This window comes from Pelodiscus sinensis, unplaced genomic scaffold (genome assembly GCF_049634645.1).
Source record: "Pelodiscus sinensis isolate JC-2024 unplaced genomic scaffold, ASM4963464v1 ctg124, whole genome shotgun sequence".
In the NCBI taxonomy this organism is placed as follows: domain Eukaryota; kingdom Metazoa; phylum Chordata; order Testudines; family Trionychidae; genus Pelodiscus; species Pelodiscus sinensis.
This window is the reverse complement of record NW_027466050.1, coordinates 195,275-222,556: the sequence shown is the minus strand read 5'-3', so window position 1 is coordinate 222,556 and position 27,282 is coordinate 195,275. Positions and strand designations below refer to the sequence as shown.

Below are 27,282 nucleotides of genomic sequence, written 5' to 3'. Positions count from 1 at the left end.
TGGCTCCGGGCAGGGCTCTCACATGGCGGCTGCCCTCCCGAGTTCTTGTCGCTTAGGCGGCTCGTCGTTAGTGCCCAGGCCACGGTGGGTCTCAGCTCCCGGCCCCGGCCTGAGCCTGCGCTGAGCCAGGCTGCCTGCCCGCCCAGCTCCCAATACGCCTGCAGTGCAGAGCTGCAGCGGGGCAGGGCCCGGAGCCGGTGCAAGCTGGGACGGAGCTGGGCTGCTGGCCAGCCTGCTCCAAAAGGTGACCCTGCTCCGGCCCCCCACCCAGAGCAAGCCCCTGCCGGGGGCGAGGGAGCCTGTCCATGGGGAGCTGGGCGCCCCACGGCCAGGGCTGCCGGCCGCGCCAGGCTGGTGGGGCTGGACATGCTGCTTTCCCTGCGCTTGTATCACCCCCAGCACTGCTAGCGGCCCCCGAGAGCTGGCCCGGCCCAGGCTCTTACATGGCGGCTGCGCAGACGGAGCCTAACCCTCGCCTAATGACTGTCTGGCGGAGAACTAGCCACAATGCCCCCCCGCCTCTGAGGGGGCAGCAGCTGCTTTAGCTCCCAGCGTTGTACACAGCTGGGCCCATGTTCCCAACCTGGAGCCCTTTGCATTTAGCAACAGTGAATTTCATCTGCCCTTGTGCTGCCCAATCACGTACTGGGCAGATCCCTTTGAAGCTTTTCACAGCCATGTGTGTGTCACCTGCCCCTCCCCATTTACCCCTTTCTCCAAAGCAGCCAGGGCTGTGGAACAGGGCTGGTCCCAGCACGGCCCCTGCTGGACACCACTAGTTAAGAAAGCTCTGGGACTTAGGGGTGGGCCTGTCTGGCAGGGTGCCAGTTCGGGGGGGGGGGGGGGGGGAGGGGTGCCAGCTCAGGCCAGGGCCAGCCCAACCAATGGAAATGCAGCTCCCAGTAGCCCCGCCCCACTTCCTGGGGGTTAACCCCAAGCTGGCATGGCCGTGGAGGACTACCAGGGCGTGTGGTGGGGAGGAGCCATCGTTGGCTCAGCTGAGACGGGCTCATCCCATCAGCCTGTGGCGGGCAGCAGCCTCCCAGCCTGAGCAGCGGGTTCCAGACCACGCTCAGGCGCCAGGGCCAGCAGCAAAAGCCCAGTGTGTGGGCGGCTGCTCGGGCAGCCTGGCCCCTCAGCTCGCAGTTGAAGGCAAGGGACAGGGCTGCAGGCTGGCAGGAGCAGCTGCCCAGTCAGGGCAGGCAGAGGGCCTGGCCTCCCCCAGCTGTAGCCAAGGCGGCTGCAGCAGTGTCTTGCTAGCTCCACTCAGCGCCAGCTGCCAGTGACGCCTCCCTTACCCCTCACCACACCAATCCACAGCAGCTTCTGTGCAGCTGAGGCTGCAAACAGGAAAGGCCCCCTCCCGCCCCGTGCCAAACCAGCTGGGGACAGGCTGGTGTTCAGCAGCCGCGAGGGGAAGCGGTGCAGGGCTGCACCCTCCCATGGTCTGAATGGAGGTGCAGGGCCAGGGGTGGAGGGAGCTCAGGGCAGAGGCCCAGGGCATAGAAAGGAGCAGGGGAGGCGGGGATTGTGAGCTGGAGCGGGCGACTGGGGCGCAGGGCTGGGGTGCCGGAGGCAGGCTCTGGCTGGGAGATGCTTACTCGGATGGCTCCCGGCCAGGCTCCATGGCCCTGCAGATGGCTCAGAGCAGCCGGTTGCAGGGTCACGTGTGGCGCTGAAGGCCAGGAGCCCGAGGCGAGGGATCCCCATGTTGACTCCCAAGATGGCCTGGGCTGCTGGATCTGCTGTGTCCCTGCCCGACAGCTGCAGGGCAGTGCCCACCCCCTTGGCCTCAGCTCTGGCTGGGGGGCAGAGCTTGGCCTTCATTGCCAGGCATTCCCTAGGCTGGGGAGGCAGACTTGCCACAGCACCGTGCTTTGTCCTGGGCGGGCGCGCCTGCACTGCACATGCTGCCACTGGGGAGCGGGCAGCCACGGCAAGGGCCTGCCCATCAGAGGTGCTACAAGGGAGCTCTGCTGGCTTCCGGTCCCCAGGCTCTAGGGATGGACCGAGCTCCAAAAACCCATCGGTTCCTGCAACAGATAACACCCCCGCCAGGACACGTTGCAGCAGGCTGGCCAGCAGCCCGGCTCAGTCCTAGCTCCCGCTGCGGCTCTGCATTTAATGCGTATCAGGAGCCGGGCGGGCACCTGGCTCACGCCAAGTCCAGGAGCTCAGGCCCCCTGCCCCGAGCAGGGCGACAGGCAGCTGGGCTGTGAGGGGAGGCGGGTCAGAGACAGCAGCACGGTGTGACGGGGGCTGCTCGGGAGGGGCTGGAGCGCACTGGCCGCCGGCCCCCCGGGACCACGGAATAGTCGAGCAGCGGAGAAGAACTCGTGAGGTTACTCGACTAGTCAATACCGGAGATTTCCGAGCCCTACCGGGCACCCCCACTTCGAGGCCACTGCTGAAGCCTGGCTGGTCACAGACGATTTAATGATAATTACACCTCAGGGCGGGTCGCGCGGCAGCGGATTGTCAGACTTGGTAGCTTCAATTAAAAAATAGAAACTCTTGGGAGGCTCCTGCGTGCTGAGAGGCCAGTGCCACAGGGCGCCCCGGGCGCCAGCTCCTCACACATACTGTTGCTTGTTCTTGGGGGCTGCCTTGCTGGCCAGGTCCTTGGCCTTCTCCGTGGCCGCTAGGGCTGTCTCCTTGGCCTTCTCCGTGGCTTCCTTCGCCGTCTCCACCAAGGTCTTGGAGGGAGCTTCCCCTGCAAGGAGCAAGCGTAAGCCAGCTGTGAGCCCGGCAGCTCTCCCCTCAGCCAGGCTCTCGGGAGGCCTGCGGCCCTGCCCGTGTCTTCGCTTGCGGTACAGGCTGACAGCCTCCCGGGGCAGGGGACAGCGTTCTTTGTGGCCTGGGGCTTTGCAGCAGGGAGGAAACCCAGGGGCATGGACCAGGGGCACCCCCTGATCCACATCCTCAGTGAGCACCCCCCCGACCCACATCCTGAGCACCCTCCCCACGATTTGCTGCAAGCCAGCCCTCCAACTGTGGGGAGCCGCTGGGGCCTCCACTCCCTGCCCTGCTGTGGTGCCAGCCTGGGCCTGGTATTTCTGTTCACACGCTGGCAGGGGCAGGAGGAGCGAGGGAGAGCCAAGCAGGCCCATGTCTGTAAGACCTGCCCACTCACTCCACAGGGCAGGAGGTGCTGCCGCAGGCCCCAACGGCCACAGCTGGCTCTGAGCGAGGCCAAAGGCCCTTGGTGCCAACTTTCAAGGGGAGGGCAGCCCCGTCCCGCCCCCGCTAGATCAGCCCCCGCCAGCCCCGTCCCGCCCCCGCTAGATCAGCCCCCGCCAGCCCCGTCCCGCCCCCGCTAGATCAGCCCCCGCCAGCCCCGTCCCGCCCCCGCTAGATCAGCCCCCGCCAGCCCCGTCCCGCCCCCGCTAGATCAGCCCCCGCCAGCCCCGTCCCGCCCCCGCTAGATCAGCCCCCGCCAGCCCCGTCCCGCCCCCGCTAGATCAGCCCCCGCCAGCCCCGTCCCGCCCCCGCTAGATCAGCCCCCGCCAGCCCCGTCCCGCCCCCGCTAGATCAGCCCCCGCCAGCCCCGTCCCGCCCCCGCTAGATCAGCCCCCGCCAGCCCCGTCCCGCCCCCGCTAGATCAGCCCCCGCCAGCCCCGTCCCGCCCCCGCTAGATCAGCCCCCGCCAGCCCCGTCCCGCCCCCGCCAGCGCAGCCCCCGCCAGCCCCGCCCCGCCCCCGCTAGATCAGCCCCCGCCAGCCCCGTCCCGCCCCCGCTAGATCAGCCCCCGCCAGCCCCGTCCCGCCCCCGCTAGATCAGCCCCCGCCAGCCCCGTCCCGCCCCCGCTAGATCAGCCCCCGCCAGCCCCGTCCCGCCCCCGCTAGATCAGCCCCCGCCAGCCCCGTCCCGCCCCCGCTAGATCAGCCCCCGCCAGCCCCGTCCCGCCCCCGCCAGCGCAGCCCCCACCAGCCCCGCCCCGCCCCTGCTAGATCAGCCCCCACCAGCGCAGCCCCCGCCAGCCCCGTCCCGCCCCCGCCAGCGCAGCCACCGCCAGCCCCAGCACTCACCTTGCATTTTCGCAAGCACGTATTCAAAGCCCTTGGTGCTCTTGGCCACGTTGCTCTTGAACCTGGCCAGGCCAAACTCCTAGAAGAAGAGAGCCCGGCGTTGCAAGCCTCCACAGCTGGGATCCGCCGCAGCGCCCTCCCTCCACAGGGCTGCACGCTGAGCACCCGATGCAACCAGCCTCTCCTGGCCCCTGGACCAGTGCTCCGTGCCAGGGGACGCGGCGAGCGCGGCAGCCACTCACCTGGACGGCTCGGGAGACGCCGAACAGGCTGGAGGAGACCCACACTTCCCGCCTGACTTCAGTCCAGCCGCTGTTCTCTGGGTTCATGGAATAGACACAGCGCTCCTCCACCACCTGCAGGAGACAGCCCCGTCAGCCAGCGCCGTGCCCACGGCCCCCGGCGCCGGCCTGGCCACTCACCATAAGGCGCGCGTGGTTGATGTTCCGGGTGTACGTGGTCATGGTGCGGGCCTGCGGGTCCACGATGGAGTCTTCCAGGACGTACACCAAGCGGGCGGCGTTGGCCGGGAAGAAGCGCTCCGCCCACCGGGGCATCCTGTTGGTCTTGGTGAGGAGCCGCCTGGAGAGCAGCTTGTGGTCTGCGGTCACCTCCCGCTGGACAAGGTCTTCTGTCAGGACATGCTTGCTGGGGAGAGGCGGGGGAGGGCGCACGTCAGGCTGGGCCTCGGCTCCAACAGCCCCACACAGGCAGGGCCTCTGCTGGGACCTGGAGAGCCCCGGTGCTGCAGGGAGAGTGGGCCGCCTGCAGGAGGCGCTCGCCCTGCAGCCCCAAAGCAGCTCGACACGGAACCATGCCAGGGACACCCCAGGCTGCGCTGCTGGAGGCGCAGTGACCCTGGATATTGGGGGTTTGTTTCACAGAAATCCCAGGGCAGCCAGGCCGTGTCAGCATCCCCAGTGCCCCCCACAGGCCGTCCCCTCCCATAGAGGGGAGCAGGTGGGTGGCTCTCAGCAATGGCTGGCCCACCCTGCGTTCAGCGCCAGGCCGGGTGGGGGCTGGGGAGTGGGGCAGGGCCGGCTGGGTGGGGTGTGCACAACCCCTACCCCTGGCACTCCAGCGTGGAGCACCGAAGTGAGCCCTGGAGCGGCCGGCCCGGGCTCTACGCACACACTGACTAGCTTGGCCAGCTGCAGTCCCTTCCTGGCCCTGAGCTCTGTGACACCGCTGGGCCGCTAGCCAGCACTACTGCGCCCGGCAGCAGCTGGCGTGGGCAGGGCAGCAGCCGGGTGCCAGGGTAACACTGTAGGGCACGCTGGGACGCAAGCCGGCGACCTGTCCTCACCCCTCACCAGGGGACGATCGCGCATCTGGCCAGCCAGGCCTGTGAGCTAGAGGGCACCGAGGCAGGACGCAGTGCGGGCTGGGTGGGCTCTCAGCAGGCCACACGGACGTGGACTGCCTCAGTCTCCACGGGCAGAGGCATGGCTGCCTGGAGCCCCGGCGAGGCAGAGACCAGGCCACCCCTGCAAAGAGGCAGGGCAGCAGCTGGCCAGGAGCGCTGGGCTGGCCCTGGGGTTTCTCAAAGCTCTCGAGTCACACGTGGGACAAGGGGATGAGGGTCGTCCCAGCCCCCTCTGCCAAGGCTGGCTCCACCAGGACACGGACCTCGCCCCCGGCCACAAGCCGCCAACAAAGCTGGGGAAGCAAAGACCCTGTGGGACCCCACTGGTCCTGGCTTCCACCAGGGCCCACAACGGCCCCCTGCAATCGCTCCTGGGCATGGAGACCCCCAGCCTGCTCCAGAGGAGCTTAGAGGGCCTGGGGGGAGGGTCGGGGGGGGGGTCCCACACACCAGTAGGGATTGGTGTATGGGGGATCCCAGGGGGAGGATCCAGAGGAGTGGGGGGTTCCCGTGCACCTATAGGGGTTGGGGTAGCAGACGGAGTCCATGGGGGGGGAGGCCCGGAGGGGAGGTCCGAGGGGGGTCCTGCGCACCTGTAGGGGTTGGGGTCCAAAGGGGAGTCCTGGGGAGGGGGGAGCGTGCATCTGTAGGGACTGGGATCTGTAGGGGGGATCCTGAGCACCTGTAGGGATTTGGGTCTGGAGGGGGGGTCCCGCACCCGTAGGGGTTGGGCCGGGGGGGCCCGAGGGGGGGTTGGGTCGGGGGGGCCCGAGGAGGGGTTGGGCCGGGGGGGGCCCGAGGGGGGGTTGGGCCGGGGGGGTCCGGGGGGGCCGCACCTGTAGGGGTTGGGCCGGGGGGGCCCGAGGGGGGGTTGGGCCGGGGGGGTCCGGGGGGGCCGCACCTGTAGGGGTTGGGCCGGGGGGGGCCCGAGGGGGTATCCCGGGGGGGGTTGGGCCGGGGGGGTCCGGGGGGGGGCCCGAGGGGGGGCCGGGGGGGGTTGGGCCGGGGGGGCCGCACCTGTAGGGGTTGGGCCGGGGGGGGCCCGAGGGGGTATCCCGGGGGGGGGTTGGGCCGGAGGGGTCCGGGGGGGGGCCCGAGGGGGGGCCGGGGGGGGGTTGGCCCGGGGGTTGGGCCGGGGGGGGGGTCCGGGGGGGCCGCACCTGTAGGGGTTCGGGTAGCGCTGCCAGAAGGCGGCGAACACCTGGTCCCAGGGCCCCCGGAGCAGGCCCAGGCTCGCGCTCTGCTTCCCCATGGCCGCCCGCCTCCGGGGCTGCGCCGCCGCCATGCGGCTGGGGGACGCGGCGCCACTTCCGGGTCGGGCCCTCGCTTCCGCCTGGCCGCGCACGCACTTCCGGCCCTGCGTCTGGCGCACTTCCGGTCCGGAGCTCCGCCCCGCCCCGCCCCGCCCCCCGCTCAGCGCCATGCGCGGGCCGCGGGTGGACGCCAAGGTGGTGCTGCTGGGCCAGGAGAGCGCGGGCAAGAGCAGCCTGGTGGAGCGCTCGGTGCACGGCCGCTTCCGCGCGGGGCCCTGCCACAACGTGAGCGCGGGCCCCCCTCCGGCCCGCGGGCCGCCTCCCCCCCCCCCGCCTCCGGCCCGCGGGCCGCCCTCCCCACCCCCGCCTCCGGCCCGCGGGCCGCCCTCCCCCCCCCGCCGCCTCCGGCCCGCGGGCCGCCCTCCCCCCCCGCCGCCTCCGGCCCGCGGGCCGCCCTCCCCCCCCCCCCGCCTCCGGCCCGCGGGCCGCCCTCCCCCCCCCCCCGCCTCCGGCCCGCGGGCCGCCCTCCCCCCCCCCGCCTCCGGCCCGCGGGCCGCCCTCCCCCCCCCCCGCCGCCTCCGGCCCGCGGGCCGCCCTCCCCCCCCGCCGCCTCCGGCCCGCGGGCCGCCCTTCCCCCCCCCCCCGCCTCCGGCCCGCGGGCCCCCCCGGCCCAACCACCCCACGGCGCGAGTGCCCGGCCCGCAGGTCGGGGCTCGGGGGGACTCGAGCTGACCCCGGAGCCTCTGCCAGCAGGTGCCAGTGGGGGCTCCCTGGCTCCCGGTCTGGGCATTGGGCGGGGGGCCGGGGAGTCTGAGCAAACGGCCGCTTCCCTCCTGCCTGTTCTGTTGCAGACGATCGGGGCCGCGTTCGTGGCCAAAGCGCTGTCGGCCGGGGGCCAGACCGTGACCTTGGGGATCTGGGTGAGTCGGGACGAGCGTGGCCTGTGGGATCTGGTGGCTCCAGGCGCTTGGAGCCTGCGGAGTTTTCCCACGGGGGGGGGGGGGTCCACGGGCCAGTCCCCTCCCCGGCAGCCAGGGGCTCTGCGTTCAGCGGCTGGCAGGAGGCTCCCCTGCTCTCCTGATGCTGGCGGAGCTGCTGTGGCTTCTCTCCCAGGGCCTGGGAAGAGACGTCCATCCCTGTTCTCCCCAGGACACGGCTGGCTCGGAGCGGTACGAGGCCATGAGTCGGATGTACTACCGCGGGGCTAGAGCGGCCATCGTCTGTTACGGTAAGGGCTGTGCCCAGGCGCCCGGCTCTCCCCGCAGCCGTGCTGTTCGCAGCAAGGTGCCCCGTGGTCCCTGCCCCGGAGTGTGCTCTGACCACGGCTGCCGCTCACACGTCCGGCCTCGCACGGAGGCACCGCACCCCAGCCCTTCTGAGCAGGCCCCTGCGGATGCTGCTAGCTTGCCTGTCTCCTGGAAGGGGCGTATACAAGGATGGCGCCTGCCTCTAGTGCTCTTAGCTGAGCTCAGCTGGGCGTGTTGGCTGGGATGGGGCGGGCCAGTGGTGGAGAACGCATTGGCCAGGGCAGCGCCTGACTTCTCCCATCTCCCAGATCTCACCGACAGCAGCAGCTTCCGGAGAGCCCAGTTCTGGGTGAACGAGCTGCAGACATTTGAGGAGGTGAGTCGGGGCTGCGGCTGGGGAGCTGCAGCGAGGAGGGAATTCATTCACACCATGCTCTGGAGCCCTTGTGGGGACCAGTGGCAGGAGGGATTTGCCTTCCTGTGCGGCGCTGCGTCTATAGGTGGCCAGGCAGGCCCTGACACGCTCAGCCCAGCATGTGGCAGCCAACTCCGTCTCTCCCCCCCCTCCCCCCTCCCATAAGGCTTGGGGCTTCCCTGGTCCTGCTCGGGGCAGGTGTCTCCCCCCTGGGTTGGGCTGTGGGCTTGCTGGCTCCCGTGTGGCACTGCAGGCTGGCCCGTGGCTGCGGGAGGGGACCGGTCTGTGGCTGTGCGGTGCCGCAGGCTGGCCCGTGGCTGCGGGAGGGGACCGGTCTGTGGCTGTGCGGTGCCGCAGGCTGGCCCGTGGGAAGCGTGTCTGAGACGGTTCTCTGCTTGCCCCAGAACTGCCGCATCTATCTGTGTGGCACCAAGAGTGACCTGCTGGAAGAGGACAGGAGGAAGCGGGGCGTTGACTTCCACGACGTGCAGGACTACGCCGAAGGTACGTCTGGGCCTGCAGCGCAGCCTCAGGGCTGGGAGGGAGCCGGGGCCCTGGCGGGGGAAGGGGGCAGAGAGGCGGCACTGGGCATGCTGCAGCAGAAGCTGCGGAGCCAGTGCCCTGCGGGATCCTGTTGGCAGGAGCAGGCCTGTGGGCCATGGTGCTGGCCTGTCACACCAAGCCAGCTGGGGGAGGAGGAGGGGGCTGGGGCAGTTTGGCTCCCGGGAGCGCCTGGCGCTAGCGGCACAGGCACTGACCCCCTCGTGTTTTCAGACATTAAAGCCGAGCTCTTTGAAACCTCCAGCAAGACAGGCCGGAGCGTGGGTGAGTGCCGGGTGGGCCCCAGGAGGGCGGCAGTAGGCAGATGCGGGGGGAAGGTGGCCCGCAGGTTCAGGGCTCGCTGCCTCTTCCTAGCCAGGCCTGCCCTGGGCCCCTGGCATGCTCAGGAGGGGGGAACAGGGCCCCTGTCTGGCTGGAGCGGGCAGGGCTGTGTGCCAAGGGGCGGGTCACACCCGGGCTGTATTCTGCCCCACTGCGCCAGAGCAGGCAGGCGATGGGTTTGTCAGGGGCAGGCCCTGCTGGGGCGGGCCCCGCGGGGAGTGTGGGGCGCCAGTGGAGCAGGGCTGTGTGCTGGGGGCGGGTCATACCTGGGCTGTATTCTGCCCCACTGCCCTGGAGCAGGCAGGCGATGGGTTTGTCAGGGGCGGGCCCCGTGGGGAGTGTGGGGCGCCAGTGGAGCAGGGCTGTGTGCTGGGGGCGGGTCATACCTGGGCTGTATTCTGCCCCACTGCCCTGGAGCAGGCAGGCGATGGGTTTGTCAGGGGCGGGCCCCGTGGGGAGTGTGGGGCACCAGTGGAGCAGGGCTGTGTGCTGGGGGCGGGTCATACCTGGGCTGTATTCTGCCCCACTGCCCTGGAGCAGGCAGGCGATGGGTTTGTCAGGGGCGGGCCCCGTGGGGAGTGTGGGGCACCAGTGGAGCAGGGCTGTGTGCTGGGGGCGGGGTCATACCTGGGCTGTATTCTGCCCCACTGCCCTGGAGCAGGCAGGCGATGGGTTTGTCAAGTGCCGCTCCCTGCAGGGGCGGGCCCCGTGGGGAGTGTGGGGCGCCAGTGGAGCAGGGCTGCTGTTGACTCTCCCCTGCCTGCCTGCCCCAGACGAGCTGTTTCAGAAGGTGGCTGAGGATTACGTCCAGCTCGCTGCCTTCCAGCTGATGACAGGTGAGTGGCTGGGCAGTGCAAATGCTCCATTGCACCTGGCATGGTGCCCGTGCGGCACTCCCCCCGCCCGCAAGGGGGGTGTTCTGAGTGCCTGCTGTTGCCCCACAGCCCCCAGGGAAGGATCTGGTCTCAAAGCTGCACCCGCCCCAGCCCCTTCGTTCTCCAAGGCCAGGCTGGTGGGGAGCTGCTGCCACCTTCCCCAGCAGGGCCCCTCCCCTGGCTCCTCCACCTGGCAGCAGGCACGGAGGCTCCCCCAACCCCAGGGCAAACCTGGCTGAGCTGCTGCATGGGCACTGGATGCCCTGCAGGCTGGTACCACCAGGGCAGAGGGCAAGTGCCGCATTTGGCAGGGCTGTCCTGTTGCCCTCTGCAGAGGCTGCTGCTGTGTTTTCTGGCCAGGGGGTCTTGTTCCTCGGCCCAGGGAGGGGGCTGCAGGGCCCGGCTGTGGGGCTCTGGATCAGCAGGGATTGTTCGTTCAGCTCAGGGCTCCCTGACTCGAGGGGCTGATGGGAGAAGTGAAAGCCAAGAACCGCTCCCCTGTGTGTCCACCCAAGGCTGGGTGCAGCCTGGCAGCTGCCTTCCCCTCGCTGGCTCTGGGGCTGTCCCAGGGCTAGGAGAGGCTGCACCCCCCTTACCTCGCTCTCCTTTCAGAGGATGAAGCCATAGACCTGAGCCGGAAGAGCAGCCCCTACTTGTACGGCTGCTGCCACCGCTGAGGTGCCGCCTGCTCTTCCGACTGCCCCTCGGCTGCTGCCACACGGAGCACGGACCCCTGCATGGCTCTCCCTCCGCCGCGTGACTGACGCACCCCAGGTGCCTCTGGCCTCTAGGGCTGGGCCTTGGAAAGCTGCTTTCCCCAGCCAGCTGGAGCTGGGGCCGTCTGCTCCATGGCTGCGGTGCCTGATTCATGGCAGGCTCGTTCAGTGGCTTCTGTTAAGTTATACAAATGTAAATAAAGTGCATTGTGGTCCCTGAGGCCAGGGCGAGTGGTCCTGTGTCCTGGCCCGGGGGGGCGGGTGAAAGCTCTGCCCCTCCTGCAGCAGGAGGCTCCTGTGGCCCTGCTTTTCGCCCCCAGCAATGGCACTAAGGCCTGCAGGACTCATGCGCTCTCGGCCCCGCCGGGCTGTTGCACACGGCAGCCCAGGGCTGGCGGGAGCTACTTCCCTGCCCCTGGTGCCCAGGGAAAGCGGCTGGCGAGTGTTCAGAGGCTGCGACAAAATGCACAGGAGGCCACAGTCAAGTTAAACTTTACTTTACAGTAATTGGTTCTTCTCTATACAAAGAATTACAGTACAGCCGGGGCCTGGGTACCCCTCGTCATTAGCATACGTTTCACATACACAGCCAGCAGCCTGGGGGCCCCAGTGAAATGGCCCAATGGTCGGAGACGCCCCGGCTCCCCTTCCCGTAGCGCTGCTCTGGCACCATCCCCAGTGCCTCCAGCGTAGGGGCCCTGCCCACTGTCCAGCTCAGCAGCCCTCGGTCCCTCCCGCCAGGAACACCCCTGTGCATATTCTTGTAGCTCCTCGGCGCGAGCCACATGCCCGGGCCGGAGTCCAGGCGAAGCCCAGGGTGCTGGCTGCGGGGGCAGGGGCTTTGCTTTTTAAAAAGTGGCCCCGTGTTTAAAGCAGCTTCATACAAGCCCAGCTGAGCGCCCCTGTTTCATGTGCTGCTCAGATGTGAACTTAGCGGGGGGGGAGGAGCCCCTGGCTGCAGCACTGTGGCCATGCCAAGCCTAGCGCCAGGGTCGTGAGAGCAATGGGGGACCCCCGGCCTGCCCTGCTGACAGCAACCATGCTCCTGTTGCCCTGCTCAACATAGGCTGGGCTGGGGAGGGCCAGGCCCCAGGCCACCCTGGACCATTGCAGCACAGCGCCCTAGGGCCGGATTTTCTCTCAGGTGCCTGCCCATGGGCACACGGCCCTGACCGCCAAGGCTCAAACAACCGAGCCGTGAAGCCAGCCGGTGCCCGTGGGATGCAGGGGAAGAGCCCTGCACCAAGCTGACTGCAATAGCACCACAGCAGCCCCCAGCCTCAGCCCAGGCCTGTGAGGGACGAGGGGCCCTAGCACCATCACGTCGCCATTTCTCCGAGGTAGATTGAGCACAGCCAGGCCCCCCACCCCCACTTCTCCAGCCCCAGGGGGTGGGCTGTCAGTGCAGGGAGCACAGAGCTCACTGGGGGCTGAGCCTGGGGGACAGCTGCTGGCAAGACCGCGTCCGGATTCAGCACCAGCACAGGAAAGGAGGTCACTAAGGCCCCGGCTACCTCTAGCTGTGGGTGGGCACCTGAGCCTGGCCTTGGAGGGATGGGCTGAGGCAACACCTGCGCCCAGGAGCCAGGTCAGTGGGGCCTGGTGTCACCTTAGGCACAGGCCAAGGGCCCCCCCCCAAATCCCAAGAGCATCCAAAGCGGGGGAGGGGGCTGCTGTGCCCACCAAGCTGAAAGCACCTGCAGGGTGAAGAACGTCCCTGCTTTCTCTGAGGCGCTGGGCACGGCTCAGCCCCATGCCCACCGCTCAGCAGGAGGGGGCTCGGCCAGCCGCCGGAAATCCACGGGAGGGTCGTGGACAGAGCCCACTTCTCTGCGTGGAGCCAAAGAGCCGTGGGGAAGGGTCTTCTGCCCTCTCCCACGGGCGCAAGGGAGCTCAGCAGCTCACGGGGCAGCGCTGGGGACGGGGGAGGGGGCTCACAAGACTGTTTCTGGAGTTAACAGACCAAGGCAGGGCCCTGCATCGCATGGGCACATTGGCTCCCACGGGAGGGGTGAGAGCTGTAACTAAACCCTGACGGAGGGAGGCAGGAGCAGCAGCAGAGCCCTCTGCCAGCAAGCCGGGGCCCATCGCATGGAGCATCAGGCCACTTCCTGGCGGGGCTCCCTGAACCCCCCAAGAACCCGGCCACCAGGGCTGTCTGCACGCAAACCGCTCTTGCACAACGCCGTTATTCCTGAACCCAGTCGGCGAGGGGGCCGTGTGGACACTCCTAGCACAAGAGCCTCTTCTGCAAAAATGGCGGCTCATTAGCTATGCAAATGAGGGTGTTGAGCAGCTCCCACCCTGGGGACTCCACAGCGCGAGTGAGGCGTTTCACTGATGGGGCAGGGACGGGCTTGTGCAGCCAGCTGAGATGCTGCTGCTCCAGCAGGCAGAGGCTAGTGTTGCCCCACCAGAAGCCAGCTGGTGGGGGGCAGGCATGCCAGGATCCGGAGGGGAGAGCAATGCAGCAGTGGCTGCTGCCCTCTAGCTCTGGCACCTTCTTGGTGGCTCTTAGGGCTCCGGTTTAACAGCGGGGGCTGGGCAGTCCCCAGGTGACCCCTTGCCGCCTCACTCCAGCCGAGTGCCCAGACAGCTTCTGGGCCCCCCCAGGGCTCTCCCGCCCTCAGCCCCAGAGGCCACCGTGCCTGTGGCTGTGAACTGAGGGGCGGGGAGCACACCTCCCTGGAAGAGGTTTGAGGATGGCTCCAGAAGCCCTTCTCCAAAGTTCCTCGTGCCTTTAATCCAGCGACAGGCAGACGGACCAGTCTGCAGCGTGGCTCTGCAAGTCCCCGCACTCCAGTCTGGTCTCAGGAGAAACAGGGAAGACCCCACAAGGCGATGTCATTGGTTCCTGGCTGCCCAGGAGGGCCCGGTTGCCCTGGTGCCAACTGTCAGCTGCTCCCCCTCCGCCAGAGCCATCCAAGCTGAGGGGCGGAGCCGCCAGTACCTTCTCCCGGTGTCAGCTCTGCTAGTGGTGCGACATGCGACTTGTGTCTCGCTGGCGCCAGATCCATCAGGGTCAGGCGCTCCCAACTCGCACAGAGGCAGGAACTCGAGCAGGCCTGCGAGGTCTGGCCCACTGCTCGGTGGAGGGATCTGTCGGTGCAGGGCCAGGTCTGGCTGTTCAGGGTGGTCCCGCCTGGGCACAGAATGCTGCTGTCCGTGCCATCTTTGAGGGCAGTGTCCAAGAGCTGGTATTTCCTGGTAGCACTAGTGCCAGCTTTGGCCGTGAGCACCTGGTCTGGGACGTGGCTTCTCCCTCAGCCCAAGGCTGGGGCCGGGGTGAGCATGCTCTGCTCTGACAGCAAATCTGTCACTTCTGAGGAGTGTCTCTTTCTCGACCGCGTCGTGTGCTGAGAGCGGCGAGTGCCTGCGGCGTCGGAGCTGCCGGGACGGCCGAGCCCCTGGGGGAGAGGGTGGTAGCAGATCTCACACTTGGATGGGACATGATTCCGGGAGACAGCAAGACTGGACGGCAGCAACACAGGGGGCTTGGGCATAAACGCCACGGCCGTTAGGGGAAGCAGGTGGGTGAGGCCTCCTGATCCCCACTACCCGACTTGAAAAGCTCTAGCTACCGAGCGGAGCGTGAGCAACCGGGGCCGAGGCAAGGCGCTCGAGGCAGGTGATCCGCAGCCCCGGGCAGAGCCGCAATGGAAGATGGCCGGGTCCGGCACGTGGAGGAGCTCGCCGAAGGCTGCGCTTCCGTCTCACGCCCGCAGCGCGGGGAAGGTGGGGACAGTCTCCGCCGTTTTGCAGCTTACTGGAGAGTTTCTCTGAACCTGCCACCAGGAAGCACGGCTCAGAAGCTGCCCCGGGCCTTGCAGCCGCGCAGGGCTCAGACCAGTGGGGGAGGGGCAGGTCCAACGCACTTGTCCTCACCAGTGTGGGAGAGTTCCTGCTTTCAGTGAAGCCAACTGCCCCGGCGCTGCTGCAGCCATTAGAGCCGTGGCTCTACGGCAACGGCCTGACCGAGCTGTCTGCCCCTTCCCTTGGCTTCCCGTGTGAGCACAGGTGTGGGGGTGCTGCGGTGTCTGCACGAGTCCCATTCTGAAAGGTGGCAATGGACCGAAGGGGCATGTTGCCAGCCCAGTGTGTGCTGGCGAGCTCTACGGCCGCCCCTCACGGTGATTCTTGTTTCCCCGGCAGGCAACAACCCTGGGGCGGGTACCACGTTACTTCTCCCAGAGGCCTCCTGGGCGGTGGGTGGGCCTCTCTCCGGGGTCATATCCAGAGGTAAGAGCACTCGGACTCAGCGCTGCCGTCACCATCACCAGCCACACAGCCACCAGCACAACCCTCCGTGCGGCACGGCTGGGGCGGGCACACTCCAAGCAGCAGTAGCCTGCACGGCCCTTTCCGCCAGACACAGCAGCGTCCTCATTTCCTCCCCTTCTCGGCGCTGAGCTCTGGCCACAGCCCTGCCATGTGCAGAGGTGGCTGGACACACGGGACCACAGAAGAGAAGCATGGTGTACGCTCGGCTGTGGGCTTGGGGCGTGGCCCAGCGACTTGACCATTCAAACAGGCGCTGCGAAAGCACGGAGTGCACGACTCACCTGGCAGGGCGACCCTTCAGACCTGTACGCGAGGACGGCTCCACTTGCAAAGATGTGAAAGAGCCAGCACCAAAGAGATTCACAGTTTATTTTCATGAAACAAGTAACTAGTCAATAGAACACACGACATCGCAAAACCAGGCTGGACAGAGCAGTGTGGCTGCTGGCAGGGCGGCGGGCACACAGGACATCCTACGCACACGACAGTCCCGCTCGCGGGAAGGGCTGCCACCGCGAGGCAGCGAGCGGCTCGCGGGAAATACTGAGCACACTGAACCTCGGCACCTCTTTTTGTCATTGTGTTTTTATTTTTAAAAGTTAATAAAATGCCCTTAGTTTCTCATCTCATCTCTGAGGAGACGGCCTGATTCCCTTAGTGCAGGAGTCCCACAAAACAGCTGCTTGCACCTCCCCCAGCCTGGCAGATCAGGAAAGGCCCTGCAGGCCGACCCAGGAAACCAGCCCTGACCACTCCGATTCTATATGCTTGTCCCAGTCCGGCACTGCGCAAGGGGGGACACACCTGGGGCTGGGCCCTCTTGGGAGCTGACTTTGGAAAGGAGAATAGATCGGGGTTTGCTCCCCCGACTCAGGAACCCACTAAGCTAATTATTGCCCTCTCCTGGAGCAGCGGGACGGGGCAAGTCTGGAACTAGGGCTCCCCCTGGGGAGAGAAAGCGACATGCGGGGGCCGAAGCTGGGGGCGGGGGGACACGGACGGACTGCCTGGCCGCGGTGCCGTCCCAGGGCAGGGGTTCGCAGGAACAGGCTCAAGCAGTCCCGCCCCCCCCCCCGGTGGTAGTTCTACCTGCTCAGGGCCAAGCAGTCTCTGCCTCATCTCCTTGGCACGCTCCCGGCACGAGCAGGAACGGGGGGGGCAGGCGCTCGAGCCCCGTGTTCGTGAGACCACACGGGCCACCTAGGCCACGCCCGCCAGGTCTGCTTGGGGGAGGTGGTTAACGAGCCCGTTCTGGATACAGCTGCCTGTGCCGAGGGCAGGGGCAGAGACCCCTTCCTGGGAGCCCCTGAGGTCGAGCAGGAACCCTGTCCCAGGCAGAGCGTGGCATCCAGCAGGACCTTGCTCAGGCTCCACCTGCCACAGCTGCCTTCCGGGCTCCCAGCACTGCACCTGCGGTGGCAAGTCTGCCTCTCCCGCTTACAGACTGAGGCCCCGAGCAAGCATCCAAGCAAAGAGCGTCTCCAGAGACGCCCCCCTCCCGGCACAGCGTGGAATATCGCCGAGCCACAGGTGCAGCGTGGCGGGCCTGGCACCTCCACTAACGCCAAGGGAGCCCGCCGCTTTACAGCCTCCCGTTTCTGGAGAGCCCGGCCCCCGGCAACGCCGGCCAGGGGACCCGAGCATCACGAGTGCAAAGCCCTTCCCTTCTGCAGCGTGTCCAGTGACTGTGCCACGGCCCGGCCCGGCGCAGTGCACACTCTGCTGCCACAGAGCGGTCAGGTGCAACGGGACCAGGGTTGTGCGGAGCGGACTCTTTATTCCAACACTACCCTCTGCAGGAGGACGAGGAACAGGCTGCTCGCGCTGCCACTTTCGGGAAGCGCCCCTGCGTGCGTCGCGGGAGCAGCTGGGCCAAAGAAAACCCCCCCAAACTGACCGACTGCACCCTGCCTGCCTCGGCACTGGCCTCACTTCAGGCTCGATTCAGCCAGTCCCTGCCTGGGAGAGCCCTGGGTATGGACCAGCACTATGTTTTGCTCAGGCAAAGGGGCCTGCCCCAGGGGCATCTGTGCTTTTCCAGAGAGCCAAGAGGCCCGCTCCAGTGTCTGAATGTTCCTGGCAAGCCACGAAGCCTGCTCGGGGGGCGCGGGGGCTTCCCTGGCAGGCCGGGGGGGCTGTAACCTCGCTGCTGTCCAAGGGGCCTGCTCCGTGCGTGCTGAGCCCACTTCCCGCTCAGCCGGAGGAGCTGGCTCAGAGGGCGGGAATTTCTCGGTGGCATGCGGGGGCTGCTCTGCAGGGGCCAGCACTTTCCCAGCAGGCCAGTGCGTCAGCTCCCGCGTCTGCAGTTTCTCCGTGGGCCAAGGGGCCTGGCCCACGTGTGGCGCACCTTTCCCTGCAGGGCGAGCGGGCTGCTGCTCAGGGAAACACGTTCGCTCCTTCTGCTGCGGCTCCAGCGCTGCCACTGCGGCCCCCCTCGCTTTGGGCTGGGTGTTCTGATCCACCGGCCTCAGCGCTTGCCCAGACAGCAGTAGCCTCGGTGCTGCAGCCGCAGGAGGCCTGTCCAATGCCTGATGCTGCAGGCCGCCGGGGCCGGGCACCTCCCCTGACAGCAGGGGCTGCGGGCCAGGAACAGGAGACTCACACAACAGCTCAGGCTGCGGGATCCGAGCAAGGGCAGGAGACTCATCCAACAGCCCAGGCCACCGAGGCGGAGCAGTGCTGGGAGACTCGTCCGAGGGCAGGGGAGGGTGCAGGCCCTTCGCTGGTGACTCACTGGAGAGCGGATGAGCAGCGGGAGACTCGTCCGAGGGCGGAGGCTGCTGGCCTGCAGCCGTGGCGAGAGGTTTCTCTGATTGCTGAACCCTTAGGGACACAACGGTGGGTTCATCATCTGGCTGGAGGTGCAGGGCCATGGTGGAGCAGGGCTTGTCCGAGGGCTGGAGGCGCAGGGCCACGGCGGAGCAGGGCTTGTCCGAGGGCTGGAGGCGCAGGGCCACGGCGGAGCAGGGCTTGTCCGAGGGCTGCAGCCGCAGGGCCACGGCGGAGCAGGGCTTGTCCGAGGGCTGGAGGCGCAGGGCCACGGCGGAGCAGGGCTTGTCCGAGGGCTGGAGGCGCAGGGCCACGGCGGAGCAGGGCTTGTCCGAGGGCTGGAGGCGCAGGGCCACGGCGGAGCAGGGCTTGTCCGAGGGCTGCAGGCGCAGGGCCACGGCGGAGCAGGGCTTGTCCGAGGGCTGCAGGCGCAGGGCCACGGCGGAGCAGGGCTTGTCCGAGGGCTGGAGGCGCAGGGCCACGGCGGAGCAGGGCTTGTCCGAGGGCTGGAGGCGCAGGGCCACGGCGGAGCAGGGCTTGTCCGAGGGCTGCAGCCGCAGGGCCACGGCGGAGCAGGGCTTGTCCGAGGGCTGCAGCCGCAGGGCCACGGCCAGAGGCAGCCTGTCGGAAGGCGGCAGTCTGAGGCCCACGACTGCAGGCTGGTGGTCTGAGGGCTGAGTGTTTTGACAGCTGGCGGGCGGTACCGTGGGAGGCACATACTCACGGATTTCCCCCGGCTCTAAAGGGTTGGGTCCGCAGGGATCGTGATCCGTGCAGGATAAGCGGCCATCCAGCTTGGAGATGAAGAGCATGCCCTCCCGGTGCTGCTTGCAGAAGGAGCTGGGACACATCTCGCAGAAGGAAGCTGCTTCTTTGCCACACACATCACACTGGTGCCAAGGGCACTCCCACTTGCCTGCAGCACACAGGGGAGAGAAGGCAGCTTAGGGGGGCAGCGGGATAGCTCCGGGGGGAGCTAGGGCCAGGGCAGCGGAGACCTGCTGCCCAACTGCCAGCCATGCTCTGTGCCTCCTCCAGGGGCCGTGGAGCTGCAGCCATGACAGCAAGTCCAGATGGACCCCAGAGCCCCCCTCCCCCGCGCAAAGGTGAGGGAAGGTCCGGAGCCCCACCCCCCAGGGCTAAGATGTGACGTCTGGAGCCCCTTCCCCCCGGGGCGCCCAGTTCCAGCTAGGGTGGAGGGAATTCCCCCCCTTGGTGGGGAAAGGCGATTGGGACGAACACTGGAGGCAGGGGCCTGTTTCTCCGGGGTCTAAGGAGACTGGCTGGGACTCTCGCCCACTGCTAGGATCAGAGTCCCCTGGAGAAAAACGGTCACCTCAGGGCGCAGCAGACGGCCACAGGCTCCGTGGCTCTGAGCTGCCCCCGCCGCTCCACGGGCACAGCTCCTGCACCGAACCCCAGAGCAGGGCCTCGGGCAGATCACCGCGCCTGGGCGGCTGTGCCCCCGGGCAAGAACCAGGCTGACTCCCAGCCGGAGCACGGCTGATTTCAGGCACCTGCCACGGCTCCTTGTTAGGCCATTCTCCTCTCCGGAGCCGCTCCCGGCCCAGGGCCTGTGCCACTGTCGCTCAGCTTTCCCCTAATCGCCACGACCCCCCCGCCCCCGGCTTCCTCTGGCCCTCCTCTGCCCCCCGTCCTCCTTCCCCCCACAACGTGCTTCCTCCAGCCCATCATCCTTCCTCCGCGCCGCCCCCGCGCTTCCTCTGGCCCTTCATCCCTCCACCCCGTCATCCCTCCTCCGCTTCCTCCGGCCCATCGTCCCTCCACCCCCCGTCATCCTCCCCCCCGCTTCCTCCATCCCATCGTCCCTCCTCCGCAACAGCCCACCATCATCCCTCTGTGTAGGGGATGGGCATCCCGGCTCCCACTCGGCTGGTCTCCCAGGCCGGAGATCGCACCTGGCTCTTTTCAATTTCCCAGCGCCCTTTTTAAGGCGTGGCCCCCCGGGCCGGCTCCGCGCGGCTGTGTAGAGAGGCGGCCTGCGAGCTGCTGTGGTTAGCCCAGGCCAGGGGTGCGTGTGCTGCTGGCGCATGGACTGGGAACTCAGGTGGGGCTGCTTGGTCCCTAAGGGGCCGCGCGCTGTAGCGCCAGCCACGTGCCCTGTCGCACTGCCCCGGGGCTTCCCGAGCACGGCGAGCAGGGCTGGCTCGACACAGACTGCCCCAGGCCGCAGGTCGCAGGGGGCTAAGCACCAAAGCTCTGCCGAGGCCCAGGACCCCTGCAGTCCGCGAATAGTCTCCGGCACCGGTTCCTTGGCCAATTCTCAGCACAGCTCATCTGGGCTTCGCTGCCATTGCGAGAGGCCCCAGCGGGCCTGGAACAGGCTGGCTAACCTGGGGCTGCAGAGCCTGGAGCGAAGCCAGCCCGGCTAGCAGGCAGGCCCCGACCCCTGAGCAAGGGGGCCCCGAGTCAGAAGGCCAGTTGGAGCAGGAGAGTCGTCCCCAGGCTAATGAGCACCGGGAAGAGAGAGCCCAGAGAAGTGAAGAGGCAAGGCAGGAAGTGCCCAGGGAAAGGGGCAGAGCTGGCTGTGCAGACGGCTGAAGGCTGAACCTCAAAGACAGGCTGAGGAATGGAGCTGGAGAGGGTAGAAGAATCAGAGACGGGGCAAGTGGGACACCAGAAGGGCTGGCGAGAAGGCGGTGACCCCAGCAGAGGGCTGAGGTACCGGCAGAGACACTGCGCCACCACTGGCGGGGGGAACAAGCCCTGGGGCGCGGGGGCAGGGCCTGAGGGGATGCCTGGGAGGAGTGGATTTGCTGTCAGGTACAGAAGAACGGGGATACTGGGTCAGCCCAAAGGGCCATCCAGCCCAGGGTCCTGTCTGCCCAAAGTGGCCAGTGCCAGGTGCCCAGAGGGAGAGATCACAGCCGGTAATCCTCACGTGATGTCACCCACCTCCAGACAAGCAGAGGCCAGGAACACCATCCCTACCCATCCTCGCTAATAGCCATTGATGGACCTACCCTCCAGGAATCGATCTAGCTCGGTTTTGAACTCTGTTAAAGTTCTAGCCTTCATTGCATCCTCCGGCGAGGAGTTCCACAGGTTGACTGTGCGCTGAGTGAAGAAAAACTTCCTTTGGTTTGTTTTAAACCTGCTGCCTCTTCATTTTATTTGGTGACCCCTAGTTCTTATACTGTGGGAATAAGTAAATAACTTTTCCTTGTTCACTTTTTCCATGCCTCTCATGATTGTATAGACCTGTCATATCCCCCCTTAGTCTCCTCTTTTCTAAGCTGAAAAGTCCCAGTCTCTTTAATCTCTCTTCATACGGGACCTGTTCCAAACCCCTCAGCATTTCTGTTGCCCTTTTCTGAACCTTCTCCAATGCCAATAGATCTCTTTGGAGATGAGGTGACCACGTCTGTACCCAGTGTTCAAGCTGCGGGCGTCCCATGGTTTTACAGAGAGCCAATGAGATATTCTCTGTCTTATTCTCCATCCCTTTTTTAATGATTCCCAACATTGTTTGCTTTTCTGACTACGGCTGCTGCACACCGAGGGGATGTTTTCAGAGAACTCTCCACGATGACTCCAAGATCTCTCTCTCGAGTAGCTGTAGCCAAATTAGTCCCCATTCAGTGTGTGTCTAGCTGGGATTATGTTTTCCAATGTGCATTACTTTATCAACATTACATTTCACTTGCCATTTTACATAAGAACATAAGAACGGCCGTACTGGGTCAGACCAAAGGTCCATCTAGCCCAGTGTCCTGTCTGCCCACAGTGGCCAGCACCAGGTACCCCAGAGAGGGTGGACTGAAGACAATGATCAAGCGATTTGTCTCCTGCCATGTTGACTTTTGTCCAACAAATTATGTTCTTCTAGAGCCTCAGTCACTTAGTTGGGGGAGAGCTTTTTGAAGCTCTGCACAGTCTGCTTTGGTCTTAGCTACCCTGAGCAGTTTATTATTGTCTGCAAATGTTGCCACCTCCCTGTTTACCCCGTCTCCAGATCATATTCATCCAGGAGTTCCCTTTCTCAACCAATCTTGTACTCTCATCCAAGAGTGAAACCCAGCTTGTTTGCTATGACCTATTTCCACAGCACTCTGCTGGCTTGCGGTAAGGATATATCCATGGCCGTTACATCTCCAGCAGCTGACACCCGTAGCAGCTAGCCCCTCAATGCTGCAGCTCCCTTTTGGAATGTGGGCACCACACGCGTGCAGGTGGAACCTCGCTAGGCCTGACGGGTGCTGAACCCCAGGGCGGCACCAGCAGCACTGCCCCTGCTTGCTGGGCTCTGATCCAGCTAACAAATCCCCCGCACCAGAGAGGTTTAAGCCCGAACTCTTCCCGTTTACTGCCGGTTCCTCAGAATGCCAGGGCTTACTAAAAATGAGCACCAGTGGACCAGGGAGCGCCTCAGCCACATTTAGGACTCTTGGGTGCAAGTCCTACAGGCTGGCTGAGCGTATCCCTGGCAGTTGTGGTCTCGCACTCCTCAGCCGTAATGGATGGGAAAATACTCTCTCACCCTCCTGTGAGACAAGCCATCAGCCTGCTTTTCCCAAACAGAGCAGGAGTATTTCTATGAACAGTGTTACCATCTGTGTCATGCAATTGGCCAACGCCACTGCTAGGGTTTACTTGGTTCCTGATATACCCCAAGAAGCCCCTCCTCCCTGGCCTTTGCCCTGCCAGCAATGGATTTTTCCATCTTTTGGTTAAGCTTCCTAGCCCTTTTCTAAACTTCCTAACTTCTAGGTATTCTATCGCCCTTCTTTGCCAGCTTGTCTCTTGGTGATTTCCAACATGATCTTTTCGCCACATTTCTTCCCTTTCTTGGCTGCGGCGTTGTGGCTTTTTGGCTATCTAATTACTTTCCAGTTTCATTTACATTCTTCTGCCTACATGTGTTTTTGCTTCCACTGCTCCCAATTTCCCCATGCTTTGGGAAATTAACTCTTTAGAAGCACCCAATGTCTTTTATTGGCTGGGACTGCTCTCTGTGTGCTCGTGTTGAACGTACGCTGGTCATGATCACTGGTCCCTAGGTAACCTCCAACTTCTACGCCAGTGATCAATTCATCTGTATTTCTTAAACTGGGGTCCACCATAGAGTTGCTTCCTGGGGGGTGCTATACCTCTGCTGCTGGAAAACCAAGTGTTCCCTCCCCTCGAGGCAGGGCTAGCCAGCTGCCTTCCCCAGAGTGGAGCCAGGCGCTACTGACCTGCCGGCCGTTTGGTTAGGTTGAGGCAGTCTGCGTGGTACACTTTTGGGCAGCCCGTCTTCTTACAGGAAACCAGCTGCCCTCCGTCTCCGCAGCTGAAGCACTCGTCCTCTCGCTCTTTCAGGACCTCTGCCTGCGGCCTGCGCTTCACCTGCTGCCGCCTCCGGAACTTCTTCGACTTCTCCTCTGTCAGGCTGGGGGGATTCTGCAAGCAAGAGTGCACAGATTGACACTGGGCTCTGCCCCTCCCCTCCGGCTGATCCAAGCAAGTGGCACAGGCCACGCGGATGCACCCTCCAGAACAAGGCAACGGGGCCACGGACGGAATCCCCCCAAAGCGCAGCGACAATTCCAGCTAAATGGCAGGGCCAGCCAGCCTCACCTTCCTCGGCCGCTATTTGTAATCGGAACTGAGCCCTGATCCCCGGGCTACTGAATCCCAGACCTCCGGCTGGGTTTTTACAAATTAAAGAATTAAAAGCAGATTTGCTTTAATGACCTGAAGGGACCAGAGCTAGGGACAGGGATCCCATGGCTGTTAGGACTGACTGACCAGGCACCATCTTTGCAAACCCCTCCCAGTACATCCCAGGAGCTAGGCTGAAGCGAGCGAGACGCGAGTGGTGCTTTCAGCCCCAGTGAGAGCAGTGGGAAAGCACCCCACCCTGCTTTGCACGGGATGCCACTGCTACTGAATCCGCTCGCGCAGCTGTTCCCAAACGTCTGCAAATCCAGCTTAACTGCAGTAAGAGGCTGTTGCCGCTGCCATATCGCACTGAGCGGGAAGATGAAGATGTTCACTGCATGGTATTTAGCAAGGGCAAAACTAACACACAGTGGGAACAAGACGGCTGCTTAGCAGGATTAAGAGACTCAGGCGAAGGCAGGTGTCAGACACTGGGCTGCCCGAGCAGTTTCCACTCAAAGCCTCTTCCTTCTCTAGCTGGTTTCCACCCTTGGGCTGCGCGGTGGGCCTGGAACAAAGCCGGTGAGTAACATAAGGATTTTCTGACACGCATTTTTTCCACCGCAGCAGGAACAACGTCCAACAGTCATGTCCACGGCCCTCTCGCCAGGCCCTGTCCTGCTCCCAGGAGCAGGCGTGTGCCGGAGCGAGGCAGGAATGCCACGCAGGAGCCGGGGAGCGAGGGAGGGGCTGCGTGGAACACGGGGATTCCAGCAGCAAGGGAAGAGCCTGCAAAACTGACCCTGGCTGGGGACTTCCTCCACAGACCTACAGGTCAGACCTAGCGCCATGGCTCCCGGCTGTGGAAACCCTGCGCCCTGTCCAATGTGTGCTGGGTGTCTGGGGACGCTCCCGGCCTGAGAAGGGAGGATCTGCCAGAACTTGCGCCCTGCATGAGGGAAGAGAGGCCCTGCGCTCTAATGGAGTCAGTACTGTCCCCCCAGAGACACGTGGCTCTTCGGCCCACAGCTCCCCGCCGCATTTTCAGGCACCAATGTCACTCCCCCACCAAAGGCAGTAAGCCATCGGGGCAGTGCAGCCACAGGGAACTCAGTCACCAGACATGGGGATCCTGTGCAGCCCCAGGTGGAGGAGGAGCAGTGTAAGGCCACTAAGGACCTTATTTGAGATCATGGTACTGAATCCCAGAATCCTAGACTCATCGACTCCTAGGGCTGGAAGGGACCTCGAGAGGTCAATCACAGGATCCTAGGGCTGGAAGGGACCTCAGGAGCCATCGAGTCCAGCCCCCTGCCCGAGGCAGGACCAATCCCGACTAAATCAACCCAGCCACGGCTTTGTCAAGCCAAGACTTAAAAACCTCTAGGGATGGAGACTCCACCCCCTCCCTAGGGAACCAGCCCAGCGCTTCACCCACTTCCTAGTGAACTAGTTTTTCCTAATATCCAACCTTGACATCCCCCACTGTAACTTGAGCCCATTGCTCCTTGTTCTGCCACCCATCACTACTGAGAACAGCCTCCCTCTGTCCTCTTTGGAACCTCCCTTCAGGGAGTTGAAGGCTGCTCTCAAATCCCCCCTCACTCTTCGCTTCTGCAGACTAAACAGACCCAAGTCCCTCAGCCTCATGATCACAGGTCATGCTCTCCAGCCCCCAATCATTTTGGTCGCCCTCCACTGGACCCTCTCCAATGTGTCCACATCTTTTCTATAGTGGGGGGGGGGGGGGGGGGGCGGGGGCAGAACAGGCCACAATACTCCTGATGTGGCCTCACCAGAGCTGAATAAAAGGGGAATAATCACTTCTCTGGATCTGCTGGCCATGCTCCTCCTCATGCACCCCAATATGCCATTAGCCCTCTTGACTACAAGGGCCCCTGCTGACTCATGTCCAGGTTCTCAGCCACTGGAACCCCCGGGTCCTTTTCTGCAGAACTGCTGCTTAGCCAGTCGGTCCCCAGCCTGTACCAATGCTTGGGATTCTTCCCTCCCAAGGGCAGGACTCGACACTTGTCCTTGTTGAACCTCATCAGATTTCTTTTGGCCCAATCCTCTAATCTGTCCAGGTCACTCTGGACTCTATCCCTGCCCCCCAGCGTATCTACCTCTCCCCCCAGCTTAGTGTCATCTGCAAACTTGCTGAGGGTGCAATCCAGCCCCTCATCCAGGTCTTTAATAAAGATGTTGAACAAAAACGGTCCTAAATCCGAACCTTGGGGCACTCCGCTAGAAATTAACTGCTAACCTGACATCGAGCCGTTGGTCACTACCCGCTGGGCCCAACAGTCCAGCCAGCTTTCTATCCATCTTACCGTCCATTTATCCAATCCACATTCCCTTAACTTGCTGGCAAGAATATTGTGGGAGACCGTATCAAACGCTTTGCTAAAGTCAAGGTCTATCACATCCACTGACTTTCCCATATCCACAGAGCCAGTTACCTCAGCATAGAAGCTAATCAGATTGGTCAGGCACGACTTGCCCTTCGTGAATCCATGTTGATTATTCCTGATCACCTTCCCCTCTTCCAAGTGCTTCACAATGGATTCCTTGAGGATCCCCTCCATGATTTTTCTGGGGACTGAGGTGAGGCTGACTGGTCTGTAGTTCCCTGGATTGTCCTTCTTCCCTTTTTTAAAGATGGGCACTACATTTGCCTTTTTCCAGTCATCCGGGATCTCTCCCAATCTCCACAAGGTTTCAAAGATAATGGCCAAAGGCTCCGGCCAACTCCCTCAGTACCTCAGATGCATTAAATCTGGGCCCATGGATTTGTGTACGTCTAGCTTTTCTAAATAGTTCTTAACCTGTTCTTTCCCCACCGAGGGCTGCCCACCTCCTTCCCATACGGCGTTGCCTAGTGCATTAGTCTGGGAGCTGACCGTGTCCGTGAAGACAGAGGCAAAGAAAGCATTGAGTACTCCAGCTTTCCCCACATCATCAGTCACTAGGGTACCTCCTTCATCTAGTAAGGGCCCCACCTGCTCTGAGTTCGCAGCCTTAGCCGACGCTGGCGAAGTGGTCTCCAAGTGTCCCTGGAGGCAGAGTCTGCCCCTGAAGGCCTCTCTTCAGAGAGGGCCTGGACCCAGCCCTCCGGCTCGTCTCTGGACGTGCTCAGGGCCCCAGCTGAGGTCATACCACTCCAGGCCCCGCAGACGCCAGTGACAGCAGCCAGGACAGGACCAGCTGAAAGCTCCTTCAGGCTCTAACCCACCCTCTGGAAGGTGCACCCAAGGGCAGACACCAGCCGGACTCTCTCCTCCCTGAGTCGTCTGTCCCAGTCTTACCGGGCAGGTTCCTAATTGCCTGAGACCATGGAGTGCTCAGTGTGACGTAGTGGGGGTACTTGCTGGGCTGTGGTGACCCTGCTGTCTGGAGCAAGACCCAGCAGGGAAAACCTCGCTAGGCAGAGGTAAGGCCAAACTTGTTGAGCCAGGGGCCAGACACCCCCCATGGAGAGGAACAAAGGAAGGTGGATGCTGCCCTGACTGGGGGGGCAGGGCTGCAAGGGAATTTAGTTAGTTGGTTGGTGGCTGTCTGTGAGGATGGATGAGACAGCCTAGGGAGAGGAGCTGGAGTTTTAGGGGCCCAGTCTCCCCCATCTCAAGGGGGCCTGAGGCATCCTAGCCCAGTTCCTGTAACCAGATTACATCTGTGCTGCGCTGTGCTGGAGGAGCAATAAACCACCCTCAATTCCACTGGCTGGTACAGTCTGTTTGTGCCATTTCGGGGTGCAGGAGACGGGGAACCCCCAACGCGCCGTCACACTGGTGTCAGGGGTGGGATGCACTGCACCCCGTGGATGAAGCTCCCAGCGGCAAGCGA

The 27,282-nt window shown here is 64.5% G+C and overlaps 3 protein-coding genes across 10 annotated transcripts in view; 1 reads left to right on the top strand and 2 right to left on the bottom strand.

Annotated features, from left to right (window-relative positions):
- Positions 1-2,413: 2,413 nt before the first annotated feature.
- PRELID1 (PRELI domain containing 1) lies at positions 2,414-6,691 on the bottom strand. The gene is made up of 5 exons (XM_075918719.1): positions 6,555-6,691; positions 4,451-4,676; positions 4,271-4,384; positions 4,029-4,107; positions 2,414-2,713 (listed from the first exon to the last, which is right to left on the bottom strand). Exons 1-5 carry the CDS (start codon positions 6,677-6,679, stop codon positions 2,574-2,576), a joined length of 684 nt encoding a protein of 227 aa, XP_075774834.1. The 5' UTR covers positions 6,680-6,691; the 3' UTR covers positions 2,414-2,573.
- Positions 6,678-11,003, top strand: RAB24 (RAB24, member RAS oncogene family). 2 transcript variants are annotated; one of them, XM_075918721.1, is made up of 8 exons: positions 6,678-6,932; positions 7,499-7,567; positions 7,797-7,875; positions 8,203-8,270; positions 8,714-8,813; positions 9,084-9,134; positions 9,889-10,027; positions 10,679-11,003. In XM_075918721.1, the coding sequence occupies exons 1-7, from the start codon at positions 6,678-6,680 to the stop codon at positions 9,987-9,989; spliced, it is 723 nt and encodes a 240-aa protein (XP_075774836.1). In that variant the 3' UTR covers positions 9,990-10,027; positions 10,679-11,003. The 2 variants fall into 2 exon arrangements, with proteins under 2 accessions (XP_075774836.1, XP_075774835.1); XM_075918720.1 differs by having other exon boundaries at positions 6,796-6,932; positions 9,965-10,027.
- A 260-nt stretch (positions 11,004-11,263) lies between these two features.
- The window catches only part of NSD1 (nuclear receptor binding SET domain protein 1), a 108,820-nt gene continuing 92,801 nt past the window's right edge, over positions 11,264-27,282 (bottom strand). For all 7 annotated transcript variants that reach the window (XM_075918713.1, XM_075918710.1, XM_075918712.1 and 4 more), the window contains 2 exons: positions 23,031-23,235; positions 11,264-18,748 (listed from right to left, as the gene is read on the bottom strand). In XM_075918713.1, coding sequence (XP_075774828.1) covers positions 16,992-18,748; positions 23,031-23,235 — 1,962 coding nt within the window. In that variant the 3' untranslated portion in view covers positions 11,264-16,991. The remainder of the gene's footprint in view (positions 18,749-23,030; positions 23,236-27,282) is intronic.

What these genes read in the sequence shown, in the direction of transcription:
- RAB24 (XM_075918721.1), top strand. Translation starts at nt 6,678, where the DNA reads ATGCGGCTGGGGGACGCGGCGCCACTTCCGGGTCGGGCCCTCGCTTCC. An exon ending in AGCTGCAGACATTTGAGGAG is followed by an intron (nt 8,271 to 8,713) that starts GTGAGTCGGGGC and finishes TGCTTGCCCCAG; the next exon opens with AACTGCCGCATCTATCTGTG. An exon ending in CAAGACAGGCCGGAGCGTGG is followed by an intron (nt 9,135 to 9,888) that starts GTGAGTGCCGGG and finishes CGCTCCCTGCAG; the next exon opens with GGGCGGGCCCCGTGGGGAGT.
- PRELID1 (XM_075918719.1), bottom strand. Translation starts at nt 6,679, where the DNA reads ATGGCGGCGGCGCAGCCCCGGAGGCGGGCGGCCATGGGGAAGCAGAGC. An exon ending in CGCTACCCGAACCCCTACAG is followed by an intron (nt 4,677 to 6,554) that starts GTGCGGCCCCCC and finishes GCCTCTCCCCAG; the next exon opens with CAAGCATGTCCTGACAGAAG. An exon ending in GCGTCTCCCGAGCCGTCCAG is followed by an intron (nt 4,108 to 4,270) that starts GTGAGTGGCTGC and finishes CTCTTCTTCTAG; the next exon opens with GAGTTTGGCCTGGCCAGGTT.